General features: G+C 38.1%; 1 protein-coding gene across 3 annotated transcripts in view; it reads right to left on the reverse strand.

Annotated features, from left to right (window-relative positions):
• Atp2b1 (ATPase plasma membrane Ca2+ transporting 1) overlaps positions 1 to 20,807 on the reverse strand; it is a 97,532-nt gene that overhangs the window by 32,275 nt on the left and 44,450 nt on the right. For all 3 annotated transcript variants that reach the window (XM_021225980.2, XM_021225979.2, XM_021225981.2), the window contains exons 2-5: positions 19,248 to 19,676; positions 8,426 to 8,623; positions 1,272 to 1,526; positions 1,055 to 1,180 (exon numbers count right to left, since the gene is read on the reverse strand). In XM_021225980.2, coding sequence (XP_021081639.1) covers positions 1,055 to 1,180; positions 1,272 to 1,526; positions 8,426 to 8,623; positions 19,248 to 19,455 — 787 coding nt within the window. In that variant the 5' untranslated portion in view covers positions 19,456 to 19,676. The remainder of the gene's footprint in view (positions 1 to 1,054; positions 1,181 to 1,271; positions 1,527 to 8,425; positions 8,624 to 19,247; positions 19,677 to 20,807) is intronic.

Here is a 20,807-nt window from a genome sequence, read left to right on the forward strand (position 1 = left end):
GTACTGTGATAAGGGACTGTGTAAAGTTATTTCAGTCTTTTCTTGAACATGCAAAATTTATAGAGTTCTCTTGGTATCTTGGCATATTAAGGAAGGCGAATGAATGTAAAGTTTACTAGTCATCTTTGTCAGAGGTCCAACGCTCAGTTAAAGGAACCAGGCTGAAACAGTTAGCACTAAGTAAATAAACTACACACACATAAAAGTTCATGAAGCATATATATATTATACCAAAAGGCACCACAAGGCTATCTCTGTTTATCCAATAAAACAGCCAGGGAGTCTACGGTGGTAAGATTATGATTAGGAATACCTTCCGTCCTCTTTGAAAGGACTATGGACCTTACGTGGTTAGTAGTGATTTTAGTTTCTTAGAAACATGGTAAAGTAGCAGTAAAATGAGTATACATTACTTACTCCAGTATTCCTACTGTGAATTACTCATACAACCTGGCATAAATCGTTTACATTTCAGACAAATATCTAACAGTTCAGTGAGGTAGTTGAGTATATAAACTTTAGGTTTTATTTAAAACAAAACTAACCAGTTCTTTGCAAATCATGAGAGTGCATTTTTTTTTGTCTTAAGCCTATAATCATTCTTTAATATTTGACTTTTAACAGGCCATAAGAGGCCAGGCGTTGGTGGCGCACGCCTTTAATACCAGCACTCGGGAGGCAGAGGCAGGTGGATCTCTAAGTTCGAGACCAGCCTGGACTACCAAGCGAGTTCCAGGACAGTCTCCAATGCCACAGAGATACCCTGTCTCGAAAAACCAAAAACCAAACCAAAACCAAAACCAAAACCAAAACAGGCCATAAGAGTAAATGTGACAAAGAAAAAGTTTAATGGATACCAACAGGCTTATATTTGAGTTTTATCATTAACACCATCTTATAAATTTCTTCATCTTTTGGATTCTATCCCCATTTATGAAATACACCTCTGTATTCCAAGATCTGCAATACATCTGTCATTTCATAAAATTTTCATAGATTCTACTGGTAACACTTTCTTGGTTTAGTAAAATATCCAAAGTTTATAAATTCATACCTGATAGAAGTAAGGGATCCTTATCTAGAGACTTCTTAACATGATCAGATTCACCAGTCAATGAACTTTCATCAATTTTCAGGTCATTGCCTTGAATCAGTATGCCATCAGCTGGAAGAAGATCACCTGAAACAGAAGGCAGCCGTATGCTGAACTGTCCACAGTTTCAGCGCAACTCTGACTCTTGCAGGTGAATGCGGTGCTTGGCTTGGCTTACCGTACTTCACTTGGGCAATGTCTCCAACAGTAATGTCAGCTACAGGTATCTGGATGACTTGACCGCCCCTGATGACAGTGAACTTCTGTTCCTGCTCAATTCGACTTTGCAAACCTCGGAATTGTTTCTCCTTACTCCAGTCATTGAAAGCTGTCACTAACACGACACACACCACTGACAGGAGGATCGCAGCTCCTTCAATCCATCCGGTTTCTCCTTCACCTTCCTCTTCCCCGACAGAGACTTCTCCACAAACTATTTGGAAAGAAACAAAATGGCACTTAAAAAACAAACAAAAAACCTGAGAGAATATTTTAGGTATTTTACTTCATCTGTTTTTCCCAGAGCTAGGAACACCACTGAACTCAATTCTTCTACAAAGGTAAGAATCTTACTCTGTCAAATTCAAGTTCCCAGACTTAAAGAGGGTGCCAGTAAAGAGTAAGCATGTGGAGATGACCAAACTACAGCCAGCAGGGAAGTTCCAGGCACACCTCTTCAATATGTATGGTTTCACTTCAGGCAGATCCATTGAAGTCAATATTTCAACTTACACAATTTCAGCTTTCTAGTGCCTGTCAGCTATGTCCATACTATACTCTATAAAGTGTGCAATAGCATGAAGTAAAAAACATGTGCACACCATAATTATACTCAGCTTTGTTGTGGAAACTGCCAGTGACTGTCGGAGTCTCCAGGAAAAGTTTTTGGTAGTGTGAGTGCTGCTGTGATACTGATGGTGAGGGCTGCCTGTTCAGGGTAGTGGTTGCTGAAGGAAGAGCTACAAAGCAGCAACTTACATGAGGACAACAGGATGATCAATACCTTTCTATTTTATTTTAAAAGGCAAGGTCTCTGTGTGCAGCTCTGAAACTGACTGCAGCCCAGGCTGAGCCCAAACTCAGGGAGCCACCTGCCTCCATCTTTACCTTCTGAGCACTGGAATTAAAGGTTGCATTTAGGAACACACACACACACACACACACACACACACACACGCATTTAATAATTAATGAAAAAAGAGACTATGAGTTTGAGAGAGAAAAAGGAGGGGTATACAGAAGGGGGAAGGGTCTTGAGGGAGGAAAAGGAAACAGGAAAGGATGTTAATTATTTATAATCCCCCAAATAAAATAAATAATAAAAAATGGTGAGTTAAAAAAAAAAGGATAAGGTTTGCCACATCAGATGAGGTTTTACAAGAGTTTCCTGGAGCATTTAAGGCTGTTTGGTATCATTTTATCAACAGCAGAAGAAGCCATTTTCAAAGCTGAAATCAATTCTCTCATATTTGATCACTAGATACACACAATATTCTAAATCCACAAGCCAATTCTACCTCAAGATGCTATTTTGTTGCTCATCCATAAGCATAAGTCAGTCATTTCTTCAGGCTGGTAGTCCTAAATTAGTTGCAATCCACCCTGTTACTTGCTCTATTGTGGTCAAGGACCCCTTAGAGTTCTTCATGAAGACAGAATCAACGCCTTCCAAATCTGTTAACCCTGATGTTCTCCTCCATGAACCATGATGTTCTTCATGGTATCTCGGCTAGTGAGTTCTTTCCTTAGGGTTTCAGTTACTTTTCCTTTGCCAAATTACATGGTATCCATAGCCTTAGGAGATGTATTTCTTAAATCAAGATACCCAAAAGACAATTATACTTCCTGAGTCCATGGGCTGTAGAAAAGATGATGAGCAAGCAGATGTAAAAACATTCATTTCACTATAGACCTTTATTGGAGCTATTGGGTGAATAGTTCTTGGGATGTATGTATGTAATATTTTAAGTATATATATAAAAATACATAGTCCAAAAATGTATATGCTCCATTTATAAATAACTATATTGCTACAAACTGTCAATGAGTATTCAGCAGCTCCTTTGTGTGTGTGTGTGTGTGTGTGTGTGTGTGTGTGTGTGTGTGTGTGTGTGTGTGTGTAGCGGTGGAGTGTTACTGTGATGTTGGCGGCTCACTTTCATGTGTATATAAAACAGTAAGCACAGGAAACCTCAATAGTGGGCTTAAAGACTCTGTAAACATTGTTAGGATAGATGCACTATGCGCGAGGTTTTGCTATTCCATTTACAGCACACAGGCAGACTAGTCTTAGATTTCTGTGGAATGGCAAAATGAGCTCTGGCTTCCACTAACCACATTAACCTTTAACAAGAATGAATCCACCCTTGGAAGACATCTTTAGTTGCCATCGTTGATGGTATTTTCTTCCAATACAAGGCTGTTTTGTTTACACTGAAAACAGTTTTGTGCGGCTGCTCTCATCAATGCCATCAGCTACACCTTCTAGATAATGTGCTTCAGCTTCTGCATCTGCACTTGAACCTCGGGCTGGGATTAACTGAGAATGGCCCTTTATTCAAGCCTCATGAACCAACCTCATGGAACTTCAAAGTTTTCTTCTGTAGCTTCCTTACTTAGTCTTCAAAAAATTAAGAATTAGGGTCTTTCTCAGGGTTACACATTGGCTGATTGGAAGGTTGTATGTGGCTGGCTTGATCTATCCAGATCACTAAAACTTTCTCTGTATCAGCACTAAAACTGTTTCACTTGGTTGCTCCACCATATGAACCTACTGGGTGGCAAACACCACTTCAGAAAAACAAGGCAGGTAGGTAGGTATGAAATTCAGAGTTTCACATAAGACATCAATGTGGTGATATTTTGTTTATACAAATAAAGCTTGTCTGAAGATCAGAGAATGAAGCTTGCCACTAGCGAAACATGGGGGTTTTGGGGGGGGGGCTGTACAGACAGACAGGAAGTGAGATGGCTGGGTGGATATAAGCTGGAAGAAACAGGAGCTCCCTCTCTTTTCCGCTGGGAAGCTAATAAGGTAAAGGTGGCTTTGGCTTGCTCCTTCTTCTCTCTGATCTCATCATTTTCATCTATATCTGACTCCGAGTTGTTATTATTTAGACCAATTAAGAGCTCCATTTACACACTAATAATTAATTATCTATCCATTAGTTCATAACAAAAATAAAACATGGTTGTATATTACAAAATAAAGTGAGGTTGAATGAGCCTAGGAAGTTCCTCTAAGATGTCTACAACATGGAAGGAAAGAGAATTCCAGGGAGAGACTGAAGTCAGTAGTAATTACTAAAAAGCAGAAAAGCACTCAGAAAAGGATGGGATTTGACTCCTTAAGGCCCACAGAAAGGTAGTGGACCTGGTTCTTGTTCTTTGGGGCTATAATCTACTCAAGTCTAAAACTGACTCAGTGGTTCATGATGTGCCTCAGAAAGATGAAAAGGAAACAGACACAGGGACTCTTAAGTTTGCTTTTCTTTTTAATGTTTTAACTATTTAGTCCATGTAGGCTTCAAGCTCTCCATCTTCCTGCTAAGTCTCCCACCAGTTGGGATCACAGCCATGTGCCACTATGCTGTTACTGGCAATATCATTTCCTGAAGCTTTCCTTTGGGTGTTTACAAATTCACCAGAAGGGATACATTTTTTGAAATACTATACAAGATTAAGTCCTCTTAGCTGAACTGAAATGTTTGAAGCTACTGGTTGGACAAGAATGATGCCGAAAGTAAAAAATGAGTAAGATGAGTAATTGTAGAAATAAGATTAAGCATATTCCAGAAATGTGCAGAATCAAGGAAAAAAAAATCTGCAGTGTGAGGTTACTGGGCAACAGTCAATCTGTAGAGGAACATGTGAAATAGCAACATTCAAAGAAGAAAGGATAAATGGAAGATCAACTTGGGATGGAGTTAGTAATCACAAAAAATTTTTTTGAAAACTAAAAAAACTCAGTTATCAGTGGCAACAAAGCATTTTTGTTTGATGAAATAGAAGACAATGATCCAGTTAGTGCTGTGTTGGTTCTGCCCCAATTCAGTTATTGGGACTTGTATTTTAATTAGTTTCTGGCTGAAGAAATGACCACATCATTGGGTACAATTATCAACTGAATGAATTTATGATGTAAAGCTACCCCATACACATCAACAATAAAAAGACTAACTCTCCGAATTAGATCAAGTCTGGATTCAAGAACACAAAAAGGTTGTGATAGTTAGAATGTAATGGCCCTCATAAGCTCATAAGGAGCTATTAATAGGTGTGGCTTTTGTTGGGGTAGATATGGCCTTTTTACAGTAAAAAGGTCACTGCAGAGGTAGGATTTGAGGTCCCATTTATGCTCAAGCCATGCCCTGTTGACTTCCTATTGCCTTTGGATTAAGATGTACAATCTTAGCTATTTCTCCAGCACCGTGTCTGCTGGCATGCCATCATGTCACACCATGATGATAATGGAGTGAACCTGTAAACTGAAAGCCACTCCAATTAAATGTTTTCCCTTATGAGAGCTGAGATGCTGTGGTCATGGTGACTCTTCATGGTAATAGAAACTCTGAGAAAACGGTCAAAATACCATGTTGAACACTTGCAGCAATCCCGGAAACGAGATGAAATATTATCCAAATGAAGTACCTGCATGAATTTCCATTTCACTTATTAAAAGCATAAAAACAGAAGATGATGCCATCATTTCAACAAAGCTTCTATGTAATTGTGGACAAAAAGGAACTGAGAATCAATATGTTTTTGGTAAGTATGTTTTTCCACTCTATAAACCACCAGTAAAATCATGGAAACAAATAAATACAGGCCATAATTAAGTTCATGAAGTCTTACAGTTACTATTATAGAAGAAAAGCAGTAATAATTTAATCTCTATCCTTTTATTTTTCCAATTCCTACTTTTGAAATTACACATTATAAAGATACAGTTGCAAATACATATAATTAAATTCGCCACTCAGAGGTATGAAATTTTTCCTAAAAGAGTAACCATAAAAGATTAATGACAATATAATAGAGGTTAAGATGAAGGAATTCTGAAACAATTATGTCATTATCAGTTTTAACTGAAACACATATTTATCACTAAACTATTTCAAGAAAACATGAAACATATTTCATTTCATATACTGTTCCACTCCACATTACCCAAGATTACGTGATCTTTGAACAGAGAGGAGTACAGTATCCCTAGAAACTAAGACCTTTTCTCGATAGTGACTACTGCAAACTTTTTAAATGCTATAGGGACAAAGAAAACAAATCCAAAATCAAAGGTGTAAACCGTTTAATGCTTTCACTCCTACTGTAAAACACATTTTACCAAAGTGTTCCCCTGGAAATATATTCAAACAAGAGGAAGTTTACATTCTACCTATATTTACCTCAAGGCATGTTTGTATGCAGGCCAGGGGTCCCTGTCAGTCATTCACACCACCTTACTTTTTTATCAATGTTTTTCACTGAACTTGGAGCTCACTGATTCTGCTATACTGACTGACCCATGAGCTCAAGGAACAAGCCTATCTTGTATTCTAACAGTGTACCTTGCTTTTATATGGATGCAGAGGATCCATACACATGTCCTTATGTTTGGGCAGTTAAGTACTTTACCAACTGAGCCATCTCCTTTGCCCTAATACAACAATTTGATCCATATATACCCTGAGAAATAATTACCACAATCAAGTTAATTAATACTTTTAAGTGAAGCTGGGTGGTGGTGGCGCACGCCTTTAATTCCAGCACTCTGGAGGCAGAGGCAGGTAGATCTCTGTGAGTTTGAGATCAGCCTGGTCTACAAGAGCTAGTTCCAGGACAGCCTCCAAAGCCACAGAGAAACCCTGTCTCAAAAAAACAAAAGCCTTTTTAAATGTTTCCACCTTAATTCAGCATACAGGGAATATCTATACTTTAATTCACATAATCAAAAGCTCTTTGAAGTCCTCAAAACCAAGTATAAAGGGCTCCCTTGAGATAAAAAAGATTGAGAATCACTGCCACACTATTTGCTTAAATAAAATTTTGGGTTTTTTCCCCCCCTAAATACTGACAAATATATTAGCAAAATATCTTCTTACCTATACTGGTGATTCTGATTCAGGCACAATTTTATGTCCTTGTGAGACAAGTTACAAAACGTGGGTGCTTTTTGGTTCAGTGAACAAAAGGACTGTTTATGATCAAATTTTAAGCTCAGAAGCCCTGCTTTACACTATTTAAGATAAATAGGCATATTCTGTGACCAACTTCGTTAAAAATCAGTAAGACAGAAGTGTGTACAAATGTCCTAGGCACACCTTTGTGAAATTTCTTTGTGTTTTTACCTAGGCAACTTCTAGAGCTAGCATTTTTCTTTTAATTAAACTCTTCATAGTGTAGAAGGCTTAAGAATGAAGACTTCACAAACAAAACATTTTAAAGACTCAGTCCTTTGATATCAAATACTATAGTATGACTTGAATGTACAATCCAAAATTGAGGCTAGATTCTCCGGTATACAGATCACAGTAATAATAATATTCATTATGATAAAGCCTTTTAAAAGGCAAAGAAGAAATGGAAAAAGAATGAGAAGCACAGAAACAGAAAACAGAACAACGAAGCCATTGGATAGAAATGAAAGCAGATCTGCCTCTTCTACGTTACACCTCCTCATGGGTCCTCCTAGAGATTCAATCTCCAAAATCATAAGCACTCAAATATCTGAAACATTCTGAGCACAGACACAATGCCACAGTGGAAAACGCTACCTAAGAAACTGTATAGATAATTCTTTTTAAAAAATGTATAAAATACCTTCAGGTATGTATATCTGAATCATAAATACATGTGACATTTAGACAGGCACGTTCCTCAAGAATTTCATTGTCTGTGTATTATGCAAATACGCCCAATCCAAAGACATGAACTCTAACACCTAGGTCTCAGGCATTGCAGTATAAGGAATAAATAACACCTTGGTCTCAAGCCCTGTACTAAACCTGTTTGAAAGCATTTCTATATAAACGAAATCAAAATTTAAAAACTTGAACACCCGATAGCAGGCCGTATCATTCATGTGTAGTGCCCAGATGTATAACTATAAGTATGCGTGCATGGAAGAACAATTACACTGTGACTTCCTATATGATGCAGTCAACACTGAAACTCATGAGTTACCATGAAAACCATTCTGGGTAATACATTTGAAGTAGTTAGAACAGAGCCTAGCACACAACAGTTAATAAACTTCCTCTGGCCTTATTATTATTATTATTATTATTATTGAGTAAATATGGTGAACTCGTATCCCCCCCCCCATTTACTTACGTGCATTATCCCCTTCTGGAGGTTGATAAAAAGAAAGGCCCAATGATACTATGGCTGCAATTTCTAGTATAATTAAAGTGACATCTTGTAATGCTTCCCATACTAATTGAAGAAAGGTTTTTGGCTTCTTAGGAGGTATAAAGTTCTTTCCAAACACTGCTTCTCTTCTTTCTAAATCTGCAGGGCTTCCACTTAAACCTGATTAAAAAACAAAACAAAACATATTTTGGTGAAGTCTGACAACTTTTAAGTGAAAGTATCCACTTCATTCGAAGTGGTTTAAATTTGTTACACTTTAGACCATGATTCACAGGCCTATACCAGAATGTTTACTTTTGTTCTTTAGTCTAAACACACAGAGTTTAAGTCAATGAGAAACATACAGAGCTTTACTTGAAGCACACAATTTTAAGTAGCTAACTTAAGGGTGGATCACATGGGCTTGGACAAGCTCAGTGGTAAAGGGCATGGAGTAGGTAGGAAGGAAGGCCCTGGGTTTCATACCTAGTACAGCAACACCCCGCCCCCATTGCTTTAAAATTCTTTTACTTTTTTTTTGTTTTTCGAGACAGAGTTTTGTTTTGGAGGCTGTCCTGGAACTTGCTCTGTAGACCAGGCTGACCTCGAACTCACAGAGATCTGCCTGCCTCTGCCTCCCAAGTGCTGGGGTCAAAGGCGTGCACCACCACAGCCCGCTACTTTCACTTTCTTAGTTGCTTATTTTGACCATACTTCTTATAGACACCAAGACACCAGAATCTATTATGACAATCTCATAGGTTTCTTTTTATTCTAAAATTAAATGCTTCCCTGGTTTTAGGAATGCTTTCCTTCTAAAACAGGGAAGTTTCTGTAAGAAAAAAATATACAAGGCAGATTTGTTTTAAACACTGAATGCTGGCTAGCCAATCTGAAGAACAGAGTTAATTTTAACACAATCTCTAAAAGAATCTCTACTAAAATGTTGATTTTAGGTAGATTGGTAAGATTTTTGTTGTCATAAAGCAGAGACTCACAATGGCCTCTCAGGGGGAACTGCAGCTACCAACTGCTGCCGGGGAAAAGGACACTGCAGGATGGAACACTCACTGATTATGCTGTGGAATTTGAAACAAAGGAGGGGGAGAGTAAGGAAGAGTTGGACAAACACCACTTTGCCTTTCTTTTACCCTATAAAGCATATTCCCTCCAATTTAATCTCATCCATTCAATCAAACACAGATATATAAAGAATTCTCCAATGAAAAATGCACATACATGCACATGTCGACCAAGCAAAACCAGACAGCGTCTGCAGATCTCACTTTTGTTTATTTAAGAATGCTGAAGATGTCCAAGGTACCAGAATAGTGCCTTTTGTCAAATTTGACCTTACTTCAACCTCTTTTTTAAAGCCCATTTATGAAAGTTGACAAACAAAAGGGGAAAGGTCCATATTACTAGAAGACTCTCGTCTTCAGTGTTTCAGTTCAAAGAGCCAAAGAGCCAAGAACAAAAAAGGAACACACAGACCCAAAGTTGTCATTGGTTTTGTTGAATGTACCGAAAGAAGATTCCAGAGAATGTTCTCACTGGCAACTGTAACACAGACACACTGCACAGTTCAAAAAGGCTTCATGACAAGTCAACCAAAACCTTCTGAGATGGAGTCACCAGAACAAAGTCAGAGAGATGACACTGGACACTGCAAGTTTCGAGAATTTGTTTAGTCTTCTGTTTCAGCTATCTCACGTAAAGGAAGAAGGCTGAGTCCTAGTCTGCCTTGTGCTGGTGGTCTCCACTATCTAAGAAATGCATATAAACATATAAATATTTTTAAACTCATACTGACTGGAGATTACCACTGATCACATAACTAAAACACTTGATCAGTTCAAATATTACCATTATAATTACAAAATATTAGGTCAAATATCTTACTAACTATAATTAATGCTTTATGTTAAAATTGAAAAGTTACATAGTTAAAAAGAGCAGAAAGGGGAAAAAAGTACAAAGACAAAGGGAGGCAGATCTTAGGATTTCTTATTTTCTTCTAAACATCATATAGGGTTAGTTGGGCTATGGTCACATGTGCCTTTAATCGCAGCACTCAGGAGAGGCAGATGGAACTCTGTGAGTTCAAGGTTAGCCTGGGTAACAAAGTGAGTTCCAAGACAGCGGAATATTACAAAGAGAAATCCTATCTCAACCTCTATGCCCAATTGTACCCCTCCCCGCATCCCAAAAACCCTATCATTTATGGTTAAGCATATGCTTATAACACCCAACAATGAAGCTGGGGAATTAGAAGACCTAAGATGCATGTCTTGTGTCACTTTTGTTGTGTGTGTGTGTGTGTGTGTGTGTGTGTGTACAGTACTCTTTGATAGAATTAACTTACAGGTTGTTTTTAAGATAAGGAGAGGGCATTAAGTTTGTAAGTCACAAATTACAGGGTAAAGTTTATTAATTAGAAGACAGGTTATAAATTTTAATACTATAAGTTTCAAGCCCTTTGGAACACAATCTTTAATTATATATAGGTTTTAATAATCGTAATATCATGAAGTGAAGAGTTTTGTGAGTTGCCCAAAGATGCTATTTACTGGTCATCATCTACTTCCAGACACTGCTCCCCATGCTAGGAGCTGGTTCTACCCTCAGCAATTGTGAATTATACACTGGAGAGATACAAACTGATAAAATTAAGAAATTTAAGGATACCTGTAATTCAGAGAACATGGATTTTATAAGGCCACCAGAATTGTCTCGGTGGACATTTGCCTTTCTAACAAACTACCATCTAAATGAGTCTGAATGGCGACGAGTCAACCCTGAGATAGACCAGAACAAAGCATTTCCTGTAGCACAAACAAATACAAAGGTTGGACAGAGATCAAAGCAAGGTTACAAGATTTAGGAACTGAAAGAAAACCACTGTGGCTAAGGTCCAGTGATCAAGGAGGAAAGAAAGAAGAATGGGTCAAAACAGGCATGGGGGAGAGGGAGAGAGGGAGAGAGAGAGACAGAGAGAGACAGAGAGAAAGAGAGCCAAGATCATGAGGGACATGAAGGAAGACTAAGACTATTATTCACTTTAACTGAGATGGAAACCACCTAAAGGTTTTAAAGCAGAGAAGTGATAACGAATGTGCAATTTAGAAAGGTCATTTACACTGCCATGCTGGTAGTGTTCCAGGGAAGACTAGTCAAGAGGCTGCGATACAAAAGTGCTTGATTCTGGGTTTTAGATGTAGAGGCTGAGAGGAGTAACTGGATCTGCCAGGTACCTTGGAAGGAGATCAGACGAGATGAAGAGCTGGAGGTGGGATGAAAGGAAAGAGAAGAAGAAAGAATGGTATCTAGACTTAATGTTTAAACTTCTTTTTTTGTTGGTACAAGGACTTGAGTGGGGGTGGTTTAATGGAATGTTTGAAGCAGATGGGTTTAACTGAAAATCATAGCTAATGTGTGTGTGCATGTGAGTGGGTGGATGGTGGTTATTTACCAAGATAGGGCAGGTTTGGAGACCTGTAGGGCTGGTGGAAGGGGAAGGAGGAATTGATAGTTCTAAATTTTGTAGACTTGAGCAAGTGGCTGTATCTAATAAACAAACAAAATTTCTGTGCAAAGTTTGAACAGAAGGTTAGCAACATACAAAGATTCTGGAGACAATGGCTACATGAGAGCTTTCTGAAAGCCAAAATAAGCAGGCAAGAAGTTTCCAAGGGGAGGTGGGAAGGACAGAATGAAGCATGTTTGAGCAGCACTACAGAAGTTTCCCTAAGAAAAAGTTTTAAAAGATGATGCTGTGAGAAGGCCCAGTAAGATAAAGGCAGACAAGAGATAATGACCCTGATAAGAACCTTCCAGTAGCAAAATGTGGAAGAAGTCTGATTAGAATGAGCTGAATAGACAATGGTAATGAGCAAGTGGAAACAGTATCTATCCGTCCTCCATTCCTGCCCCCAAAGTGTGACAGAGTGAAGAGAGATACACCAGTAAAGGTGACTTAGAGTGGCTATTACTTGTCCTTTGTGTTTTCAAAGATGGGTGGCAGATATTAAAGCAAAGTATCTATGAAAGGAAACGAGAAAAGATAGTTGGTGACAGAAGTGAGGATGACAGATATATGAAATCATGAATATTATTAGAGTAAGACCTGTGAGGAAGCAAGAAGGGATGGAATCCAGGCTGAGGGATCAGTCTGACAGATCAGGAAGAGAAGAGCCATTGGTGATGAAACTATTTGGTTTTTAAATTATAGAAGTAACAAATTATTAGAACTATCTTACAATAAATACAATGAAAAATCTGCTGAGTTCCGTGAGCTTGGCTGATGATAGCATATTGGGGCAACCAGGTTAAGGTCAGGCACAAGACTGATCTAATACAACAGTTAGCTTCATAAAGAAAAAATATAACCATAACCCATAGGAAGTAGTTTCAAAATTATACTTTGCATGTCTGCATCCACCAAGGTGGGGAGTACAAGTAGCCGAAAATTGATCTCACAAACAGATAATATCGATGAACAGTACTATCTTACACTTGAATGAAGAGAGAATAAAATCCAATTATATCAAGGAAATAAAGCATCTAAATCACTGACTGTAACTTATGAAAGGAGGAATAGGTTTACTGATGTGTTTGAAGCAGGTGGGTTTAGCTGAAAATGAGGGATAACACATTCCACACACAACTAGAAACTGTGCCTATGTGTGAATATATGTGAATATAGACACATATGTGATGGCGAGATGGCTGCAGCAGATTAAGTGACTATCCTACATGGGAGAGAAAGATGCAAACTCAAGAGTTCACGGACATCCTTCTTTGTTGTTTCAGTTTTGAAAGAGGAGGCGATCCCTTCACCTGCCCTCAAATTATAGGTCTACCCACCTTAAGTCTTTAAATATTCATTTCCATATGCTACCATGTGCTGAGCACTGTGGAAAGGTACTGACCATGCAAGAGATGGGTCAGGCAGGATGCCTTTCCCTGACTCTTTACAAATCTCACAGTTTGGTAGGGGTGACTAATAAGCAACCATCCAGACACACCCAGTGTATGACATGTTAAGTGGCAGTGTAGAGGATATTAGGGGTTACATTTGGGAAAATGGACTACAAACAAAATTCACAGCTTCAAACATGAAGAATCAGAAAGGGGGATCAACATACAAAGGTCAGGTGGAGCAGATCGCAAGGAGAGCTGTAGGTCTGCTCGATGAGTCTATGCATCATTCCAAAAGCAATGGGAAACTCTTTAGCTTCAAGAGTAGAAAAATGAGATTAGTGTGTGGAAGAGGCACCAATTATGACACTAGCTGAATTTTCTTAAGACAAGACAGCGAATACCACCCACAGGGTAAAGTGAGGACAGCAGGGAAGGAGGCATTGTTGGTAAAGAGAAAGTTAGAAGTTAGAATTCTCAAGACTTAATGACCACATGAGAATAGGCAAGCTCCCTCCCCACAAATCAAAGTCAAAGGAATTCAAGTTTCTAACTTGGTAGTAACATGGATAACAGTTTCAGCAAAATACATTGGAAAGGTTCATTAAACGGGGCTGTGGGAAAAGAATGAAGAATTGGGGCTTCAAGGTTGTGAGGAATCCCGGGTTGGAAGAGGTAACATGGGAACCAGCACCGAGATGACGACTTGTGAAGTCATGGGCAACAGGAATGGATGGCACTGCCCAAGTACCAACTGACAGAAAACCACAGAGCAGCAACAGCCTCCGAGAGCACAGGAAGGGAAGAACATCATCTACTGGTAAAAAGGAGAACCCGGGGTATGATGGGGAGACAGAAAGGGAGTGTTCGATAAGAGATTCAGTCCACTGTTAACCTAAACTTAGAAGCACAAGAGAAAACCAAAGACATGCTACTTCAGGCTCACACATGACTTTTAAAATTATATACATGCTACAGAGTTGGAGAACTAGTTAAAACGATCTTTTAAAAAAATCTATAAGCAATGAAAACAAGTGACCAGAGCAGGCATCAAAATAACATGCAATTCTCTATTACAGTGTGAATACATTTCTAGGACAAGGTCATGCAGGATCACCGAACTCACAAGCATAAAACCATACATGCTAGCACACTGTGACCATGCAAACACTGGCTGAACTGTCCGTGCTAATCTGCAAAGACAAGCACAAACCATGGGACATCAGAGCATTTTGTAGCAGCCTGTAAGTCAATAATGATTTATCCCTAGGGAAAGGTCAATTTTCTCAAAGAGTTAAAATATATCACAACATGGAGACAAGGTCAAAGTACACCAGTACAAGAGACTTACTTCTAGGAAGTGCAAATGCGAATTGTCACTCCAAACGCAGAAACTAGGCAACCAACGACAATGGCTATGGATCCCACCCTGCCTCATACTGCACACCTCATTTGCTGCTCTCTGTTGCCATCTTTCCCCTCCTTTGTTGATTTTTAAGCCTCTTTTTTCCTAATCTTGACGAATGCTAGTTAAAAAGGTTGGTTTTACTTCTTCCCTTTGTGGGGCATGAAGCTGTGCCTATTAACTTAGCATCTGTTTTTTAATGTTATGAATTCATTTTTATACTGTGTTTAGTGTGGTATTACTGCATAACAACTATGACACTGGAACTAGAAGCAGTATTCCAGACATCTACAGCAGTCTACTCTGTCACTCAATGTAAAGCACAACACAGCTAACACAGGGTTAGAGCAGAAAAGAAACCAGAAATGGCTGTGAAAACTGAAGGACCGAGAAATGGGGTTTGAGGTATGAATGAGAGTCAATACAGGAAAATAACATACAAAAGAAAAACAGTTTAACATAATTTTATGTGTTAGGATGTTCAAGCAGGTTTTTCTGACATAAAACTGCATTCTAGAGCTCTGATATATGTTTGCTCTAAAAGTTCTAAAAGATATCATAAAAATGTGACATTCCAAGTCTCAACTTCATTTTACCCTGAACTTTTATTTTTAACCCCCTTGGAAATAATGATGGTTAAACAAAAAAAGATGGAAAAATCTCATCAGGCTCAAGTATGGTCTACTGGTCAACACATTTGTAGTATTCTTGACAACAGGTTCCAACAGTACTTTTTTAGAAAAATCTCATCAGGCTCAAGTATGGTCTACTGGTCAACACATTTGTAGTATTCTTGACAACAGGTTCCAACAGTACTTTTTTAGAGACCACGTGGTAAGAGTGGTAGGACACATGAAGAAACACAGCTGCTCGGACAGGAAGGGCGTGTTTTTAAAGGACAGAGTGCGAGAACATCACAGCCTGGATCTTGAAAAAAGGCCCTTCATTCACCACCTCATCCCCAGGAACCAAGTGAATGTGCTCCTCTGCCATGCGTTCTTGCTAATAATTACTGCTTTCTTATACCCCAAAGCCAACAGGCCAAACAACAATGTAAAAACCCTTAAAACTCGAATCAAAATGAACCATTCTTCCTTTCGGTGTTGATTATCTCAAATACTCTGTCACTGACAGAAAGCTGACACACTAAACCATTTATCTACCATGTAACTCCAAAAATAAGTTTGTTTTTCCATTTGGGGAAAATCTCATGGAGAAGAGAACAAAGGCTTCTCTCTCTCAGTATCTCCACTCCAGTATAAGGTATAACGAACTGAATTTTTTTAACAGGCAGCACACTGTGTCAGCTAAAAGCATCTATTTAGAATGAGACCACAGCTAAAGGGACTTTGGGTAAGCTGTTTAACCTTTTTGGGAGGAGGTGTGGCATTCTTGCCTATAACATAGGAGGAAGGACTTTTAAGGATAAAGCACGTTAATATGTGTAAGGAAACATGAATAACCAATCTAGCACCAAAATGTTACCGAACATAAGTGCTACTGTGTTTGTTGCTGCTATTCCTAAGAAATGTCTTGAGTTGCTCCTTCAGACATTACACAATCTAACAAAAGCCTAATACACTAACCCTGTATATTTAATTTAGTTGCTATACATTTAACTTTGTGAACTGTCTGTCTTCCTTTTCGGAGAATAAAGTGCAGATCTTTTCTTTATTCATGTATGTATGTATGTATGTATGTATGTATGTATGTATGTATGTATGCATGCATGCATGCATGCATGCCTGGGGCCTAGAAAAGTTACCTGTCATACAGCAGATACTTTCTAATACTACATTCCTGCAAATAAAAAACACATAGACTTGTATTTGAGTATAATTTCTGAGTGCTAGATGTAACTTAATTTTACACTCAGAATTTCTTCTAACAACTGCCAGTGTCTTTCCATTTTAGGGAGACACATGCATGGAATCTATGAAACACACGAGATTACCAGGTCTGATTAACGGCTTTGTCAGTGAGTGAGTTATAAACAAAAGGACTGAAGGAACACCTTTAGTTTCAGCAAGAAAAAAAACCCATGTACTTTGAAGAATCATTTCAGTTCTCTCTTCCTCTGAATACAGATTATTCTAACAACAAGGAATTTATGCTCTAAACACACCCTTGGCTATACAAGCCCCATCTGTGTGTTTCTAATCCTGACTCACTAGGATTTGATTGGTTGACTAGTGACAAATGTTAGACTTTAGAGTAAAATATTTCTAATAAGTGAAAGCTATCAAGAGTCCTTTGGAAATATTTCTATGAAGCTTGTTTTCATTTTGGTTTTATTTCAGTTAACTATAAGCACAAATATAATGCTTACAACGGACCATTTTATAACACTTCAAAATGACAGATTTATACATTGACTGTAAAGACTGGTTTTGTATAAATTTTAGCATAATTATTATGAAAAATATGATCAAATTATTGAGAAATCATGCTCATAAAAATGAAAAGGCGCTGGGCGGTGGTGGTGCACAACTTTAATCCCAGCACTTGGGAGGCAGAGGCAGGTAGATCTCTGTGAGTTCGAGGCCAGTCTGGTCCTCAGAGCGAGTTCCAGGACAGGCTCCAAAGCAATACAGAGAAACTCTGTCTCGAAAAATGGAAAAAAAAAATGCATGAGGGGTATATTCAGTAATTAGGAAATAAGGATTCTAGTAACTCACAGCAACAAAATTAAAAATATAGTTGTTGAAAGGGCAAATAATTGTATAATTGAAACCTAAGTTCAATATACAACTTTTGCAGTACTAGATATCCAACCTATGGATTTTGCATATTAGATAAGCTACATTCCTAGTCACTCAATATGCCTTTTATGAACAAATGTATGTGATAAGAGTTCTTTAATATTAATACTTCCTACTAATTTGCTGATCATAAAGTATATAGTAAGAATGTATGGGTAAAGTAAACTAATAAACCTACCAATGGAGAACAGCACATTAAAGTATAATCTAACAAGTCAAAACCTTAAGTAATCTCAGATCATGTTGGCAGAATGAAAAGCTTCAAGTTTTATCACATTACTACAGTACAACAGGAAGTCTATGTTGTTAGTAGTTCTGACTTGAAAAGATACAGGAAAATCCTGAGGTATCTTGCAGAAAAAAAGGCCTCAAGCAGTGAGAAGACTTTGTTTTAGGACGTGTGTGAGCATGAACACTGAGTTCCTCAACACTGGTACATCAGAGAACTCAGAGAGCCTACCTAAAAATTATCTTTTGTTATTATTACATATTACCATCAGTAGTAGTGTCATAAGAATGTTAAGAAAAACAGTTTTCATAATTTCTCTATAACTGTCTGGAATATATACCAATACAGTATTTTAAAATAAAAAAAATTTCCAATCTTATTAAAATAAATTGTACCTACTGAACACTTATCCTCATGTCTAGAGCTGTTCCGTAATACAGGCACCTTCAAAACATCTTCCTTCCCCTTTCCACTGACTTTTCTCCTAAGCATAGATACTATCATTCTAATAATCTAATTTACTTTCTTACTTTCTCCTCTGAAATGCGAGAATACGCTCTTCAAACTCTGCATTCCTCATTTTGTGAACAATAATATCAATATATAAAAGCTCAACCTTGTTAGTTCATTTCAAAGGTCACAGTACAACAAAGTCCATACTATAAAACAAGGAACTCATGAAACTAAAGCCTTTTCAAACATAGGGAAATTCAATATAATTTGATCACATCCATGTTTACCAAGTGAACAACTTAGTGCCATCTAATTTAAAAATTTGTGTTCAGACCTCGCCAACTGATTATTAAAAGTTTAGATTAAGTCCCATGAGGTAAAACAACTTTGACAGCTACTGGAAGTGAGAACTATTTTAAGTCATTGGCAAAATGAAGGCTAGTGAGCAGTTTATTTCCACTGAATTCCCTAGGGAGCACCACTCTCAGTTCCACCCTCTACATCTCCAGTGGAAGGGCAATCTTGTTATTGTAAACTGGAGCACTAATGCAGACAAAAGGACAAAATATTTTGGCTTCATTGGACCGAACCAAGCCCTCTAAATGTGGGTGCCAGCTAGGAGGCCTGCAGAGTCTATGGGTCCTCTAACAGTGGAGTCAGTGTTTATCTCTAGTCCACAAACGGGCTTTGGGAGCCAATTCCCTACGAAGGGATACTATTGCAACCCAGATACACTGAAGAGGGCCTAGCGCCCCTCCCCGCAAGGTCTCACTATCTTTGGGGAATGGGTTAGGGGGATCGGTGAGGGAGGATGAGATGGTGTGGGAATGGGGGGATTGTTTCTAAAATTAAAAAGAAAAAAATATTTTGGATCACCATTCTGCAACATGTAAGTTGACAGATTCTAACTGTAGCAATCTGATAAGTTACTAAAATCATGCAATGGCCAAGACAATACAAGCAGAATGTTTCCATCTGAGCCCAATAAACCGTATTCTCTGCACCAGTGACTCATCAATACACACTAACACTTACCTTCATTGGGAGATGTTTTCAACTTGGTGCAGATTCCATTGACATCTCCATAGCTTTCCTGTATTTTTCGTAATGCATCTGTGGATCTGAGCTCCATGAGAGCCCGCAGCTCTGCAAGCGTAATTCCAAAGTCTCCATCATGATTAGCTTCTTTCAAAGAGTTTTTCACACCACTGTACGCAACTGAGTTGTTTGCCATGTCGCCCATTACCAGTATAACTTATTAGGAGGAAAATGTTTCCCAAAAGAATGAAATTTTCACTTGATATATTTCCAAGATGAAAATCTTTTAAATATGAAAAATTTCCTTAAACCAAACACTCATGGTATGACTCTGTGAAGTAGTATCAGCAGCAACAATTCCCAGAGAAGTATCTTGACCACTGGCCCATGACTTGTTTCTTCCTCTCAATCTTGAGATGTATACATCTGTAAAAAGAAAATATTTAGGTGTTAATGGTTCATTTCTCAAGAGTATTATGCATGTATGTAAGCATACTTTTTAAATGCCACCAGGCAGCTAAACAAAGTACACTAGTTGTAAATATTTGTGAACTGTGGTTTCGGATCATAGTATAACTTCTAAAGTGTGCACCTAGTCATTAGAACTCAATTAAATGAAACTGCACATCATGACTGGATTTCATGCTTGTGTATTACTGTTATTAAGTTACTGATGAAGTGCTTAGCTTCAAGTGGTTAGTTCCAACTTTGCTAGCTGCCTTAAATTCTTCCTTTCATGTAGCTATTAAAATTAAATACTACCGATTCTTACCCTGTCCAGAAGAGTAAGGCCTAGACAAATGAGTTTTCAGCTGAGTGGATGCAGTGTCTGAAGTCAATACTCGGGTCTAAGCTGGCTCACTAACCCTTTCCCCATGAGCAGCCTGTGATAGCACAGAAAGCCTAACAACTGAACACACAGTTTCCTTCACTGCTCTTTACTACTTTACCGCTCCATGGTCTTTGACTTTCTAAAGATCTTGTATACGGGTTCCATCATGTTACCACCGCAGGACTTCTGTCAACTTGCTTTTTATGCCTTAATCTTTCCTGTTACTTCGTTATAGCAGACCATGATAGATAATAAAAGAATGAGCATAATAATAAAATACAAAAATGAGATAAATAATAAAATTTGAGGAATAGTTTTAATTTTTCTGTACTTTCAATTCATGTTTTTAACTGACCTAAAAATAACCTGTCAATTCTTCATCTAACATGCTAAAGACTGGATTTATAATATTCTCTATAGCTATACCCTTCCATGATCACCATTATCTTAATTACCAGGGCTTGACCTCGGATTGTCTTTGAATCCATCCTTAACTGTTTCAGTGATTGTCTGAGTTTGGTTAAATCTTCCTATAACATCTCCTTCATCCAATCCCTTGAACATTTTGTCACTAAATTGTTTTTAAAGGCATCCACAGTCAAACTTCAGCTAACTGAATCAACTTTCTGCTTCTCAAGCAATCTAACCCCCAAATATTTAATAAAATGTCCAGGAGCTGGAAAAGACACTGATAGAAGGGCGTATGTATGTTGTGGTTTGTGGTC

The sequence above is a fragment of the Mesocricetus auratus genome, unplaced genomic scaffold (assembly GCF_017639785.1).
Source record: "Mesocricetus auratus isolate SY011 unplaced genomic scaffold, BCM_Maur_2.0 Super-Scaffold_100011, whole genome shotgun sequence".
Taxonomy (NCBI): Eukaryota; Metazoa; Chordata; class Mammalia; order Rodentia; family Cricetidae; genus Mesocricetus; species Mesocricetus auratus.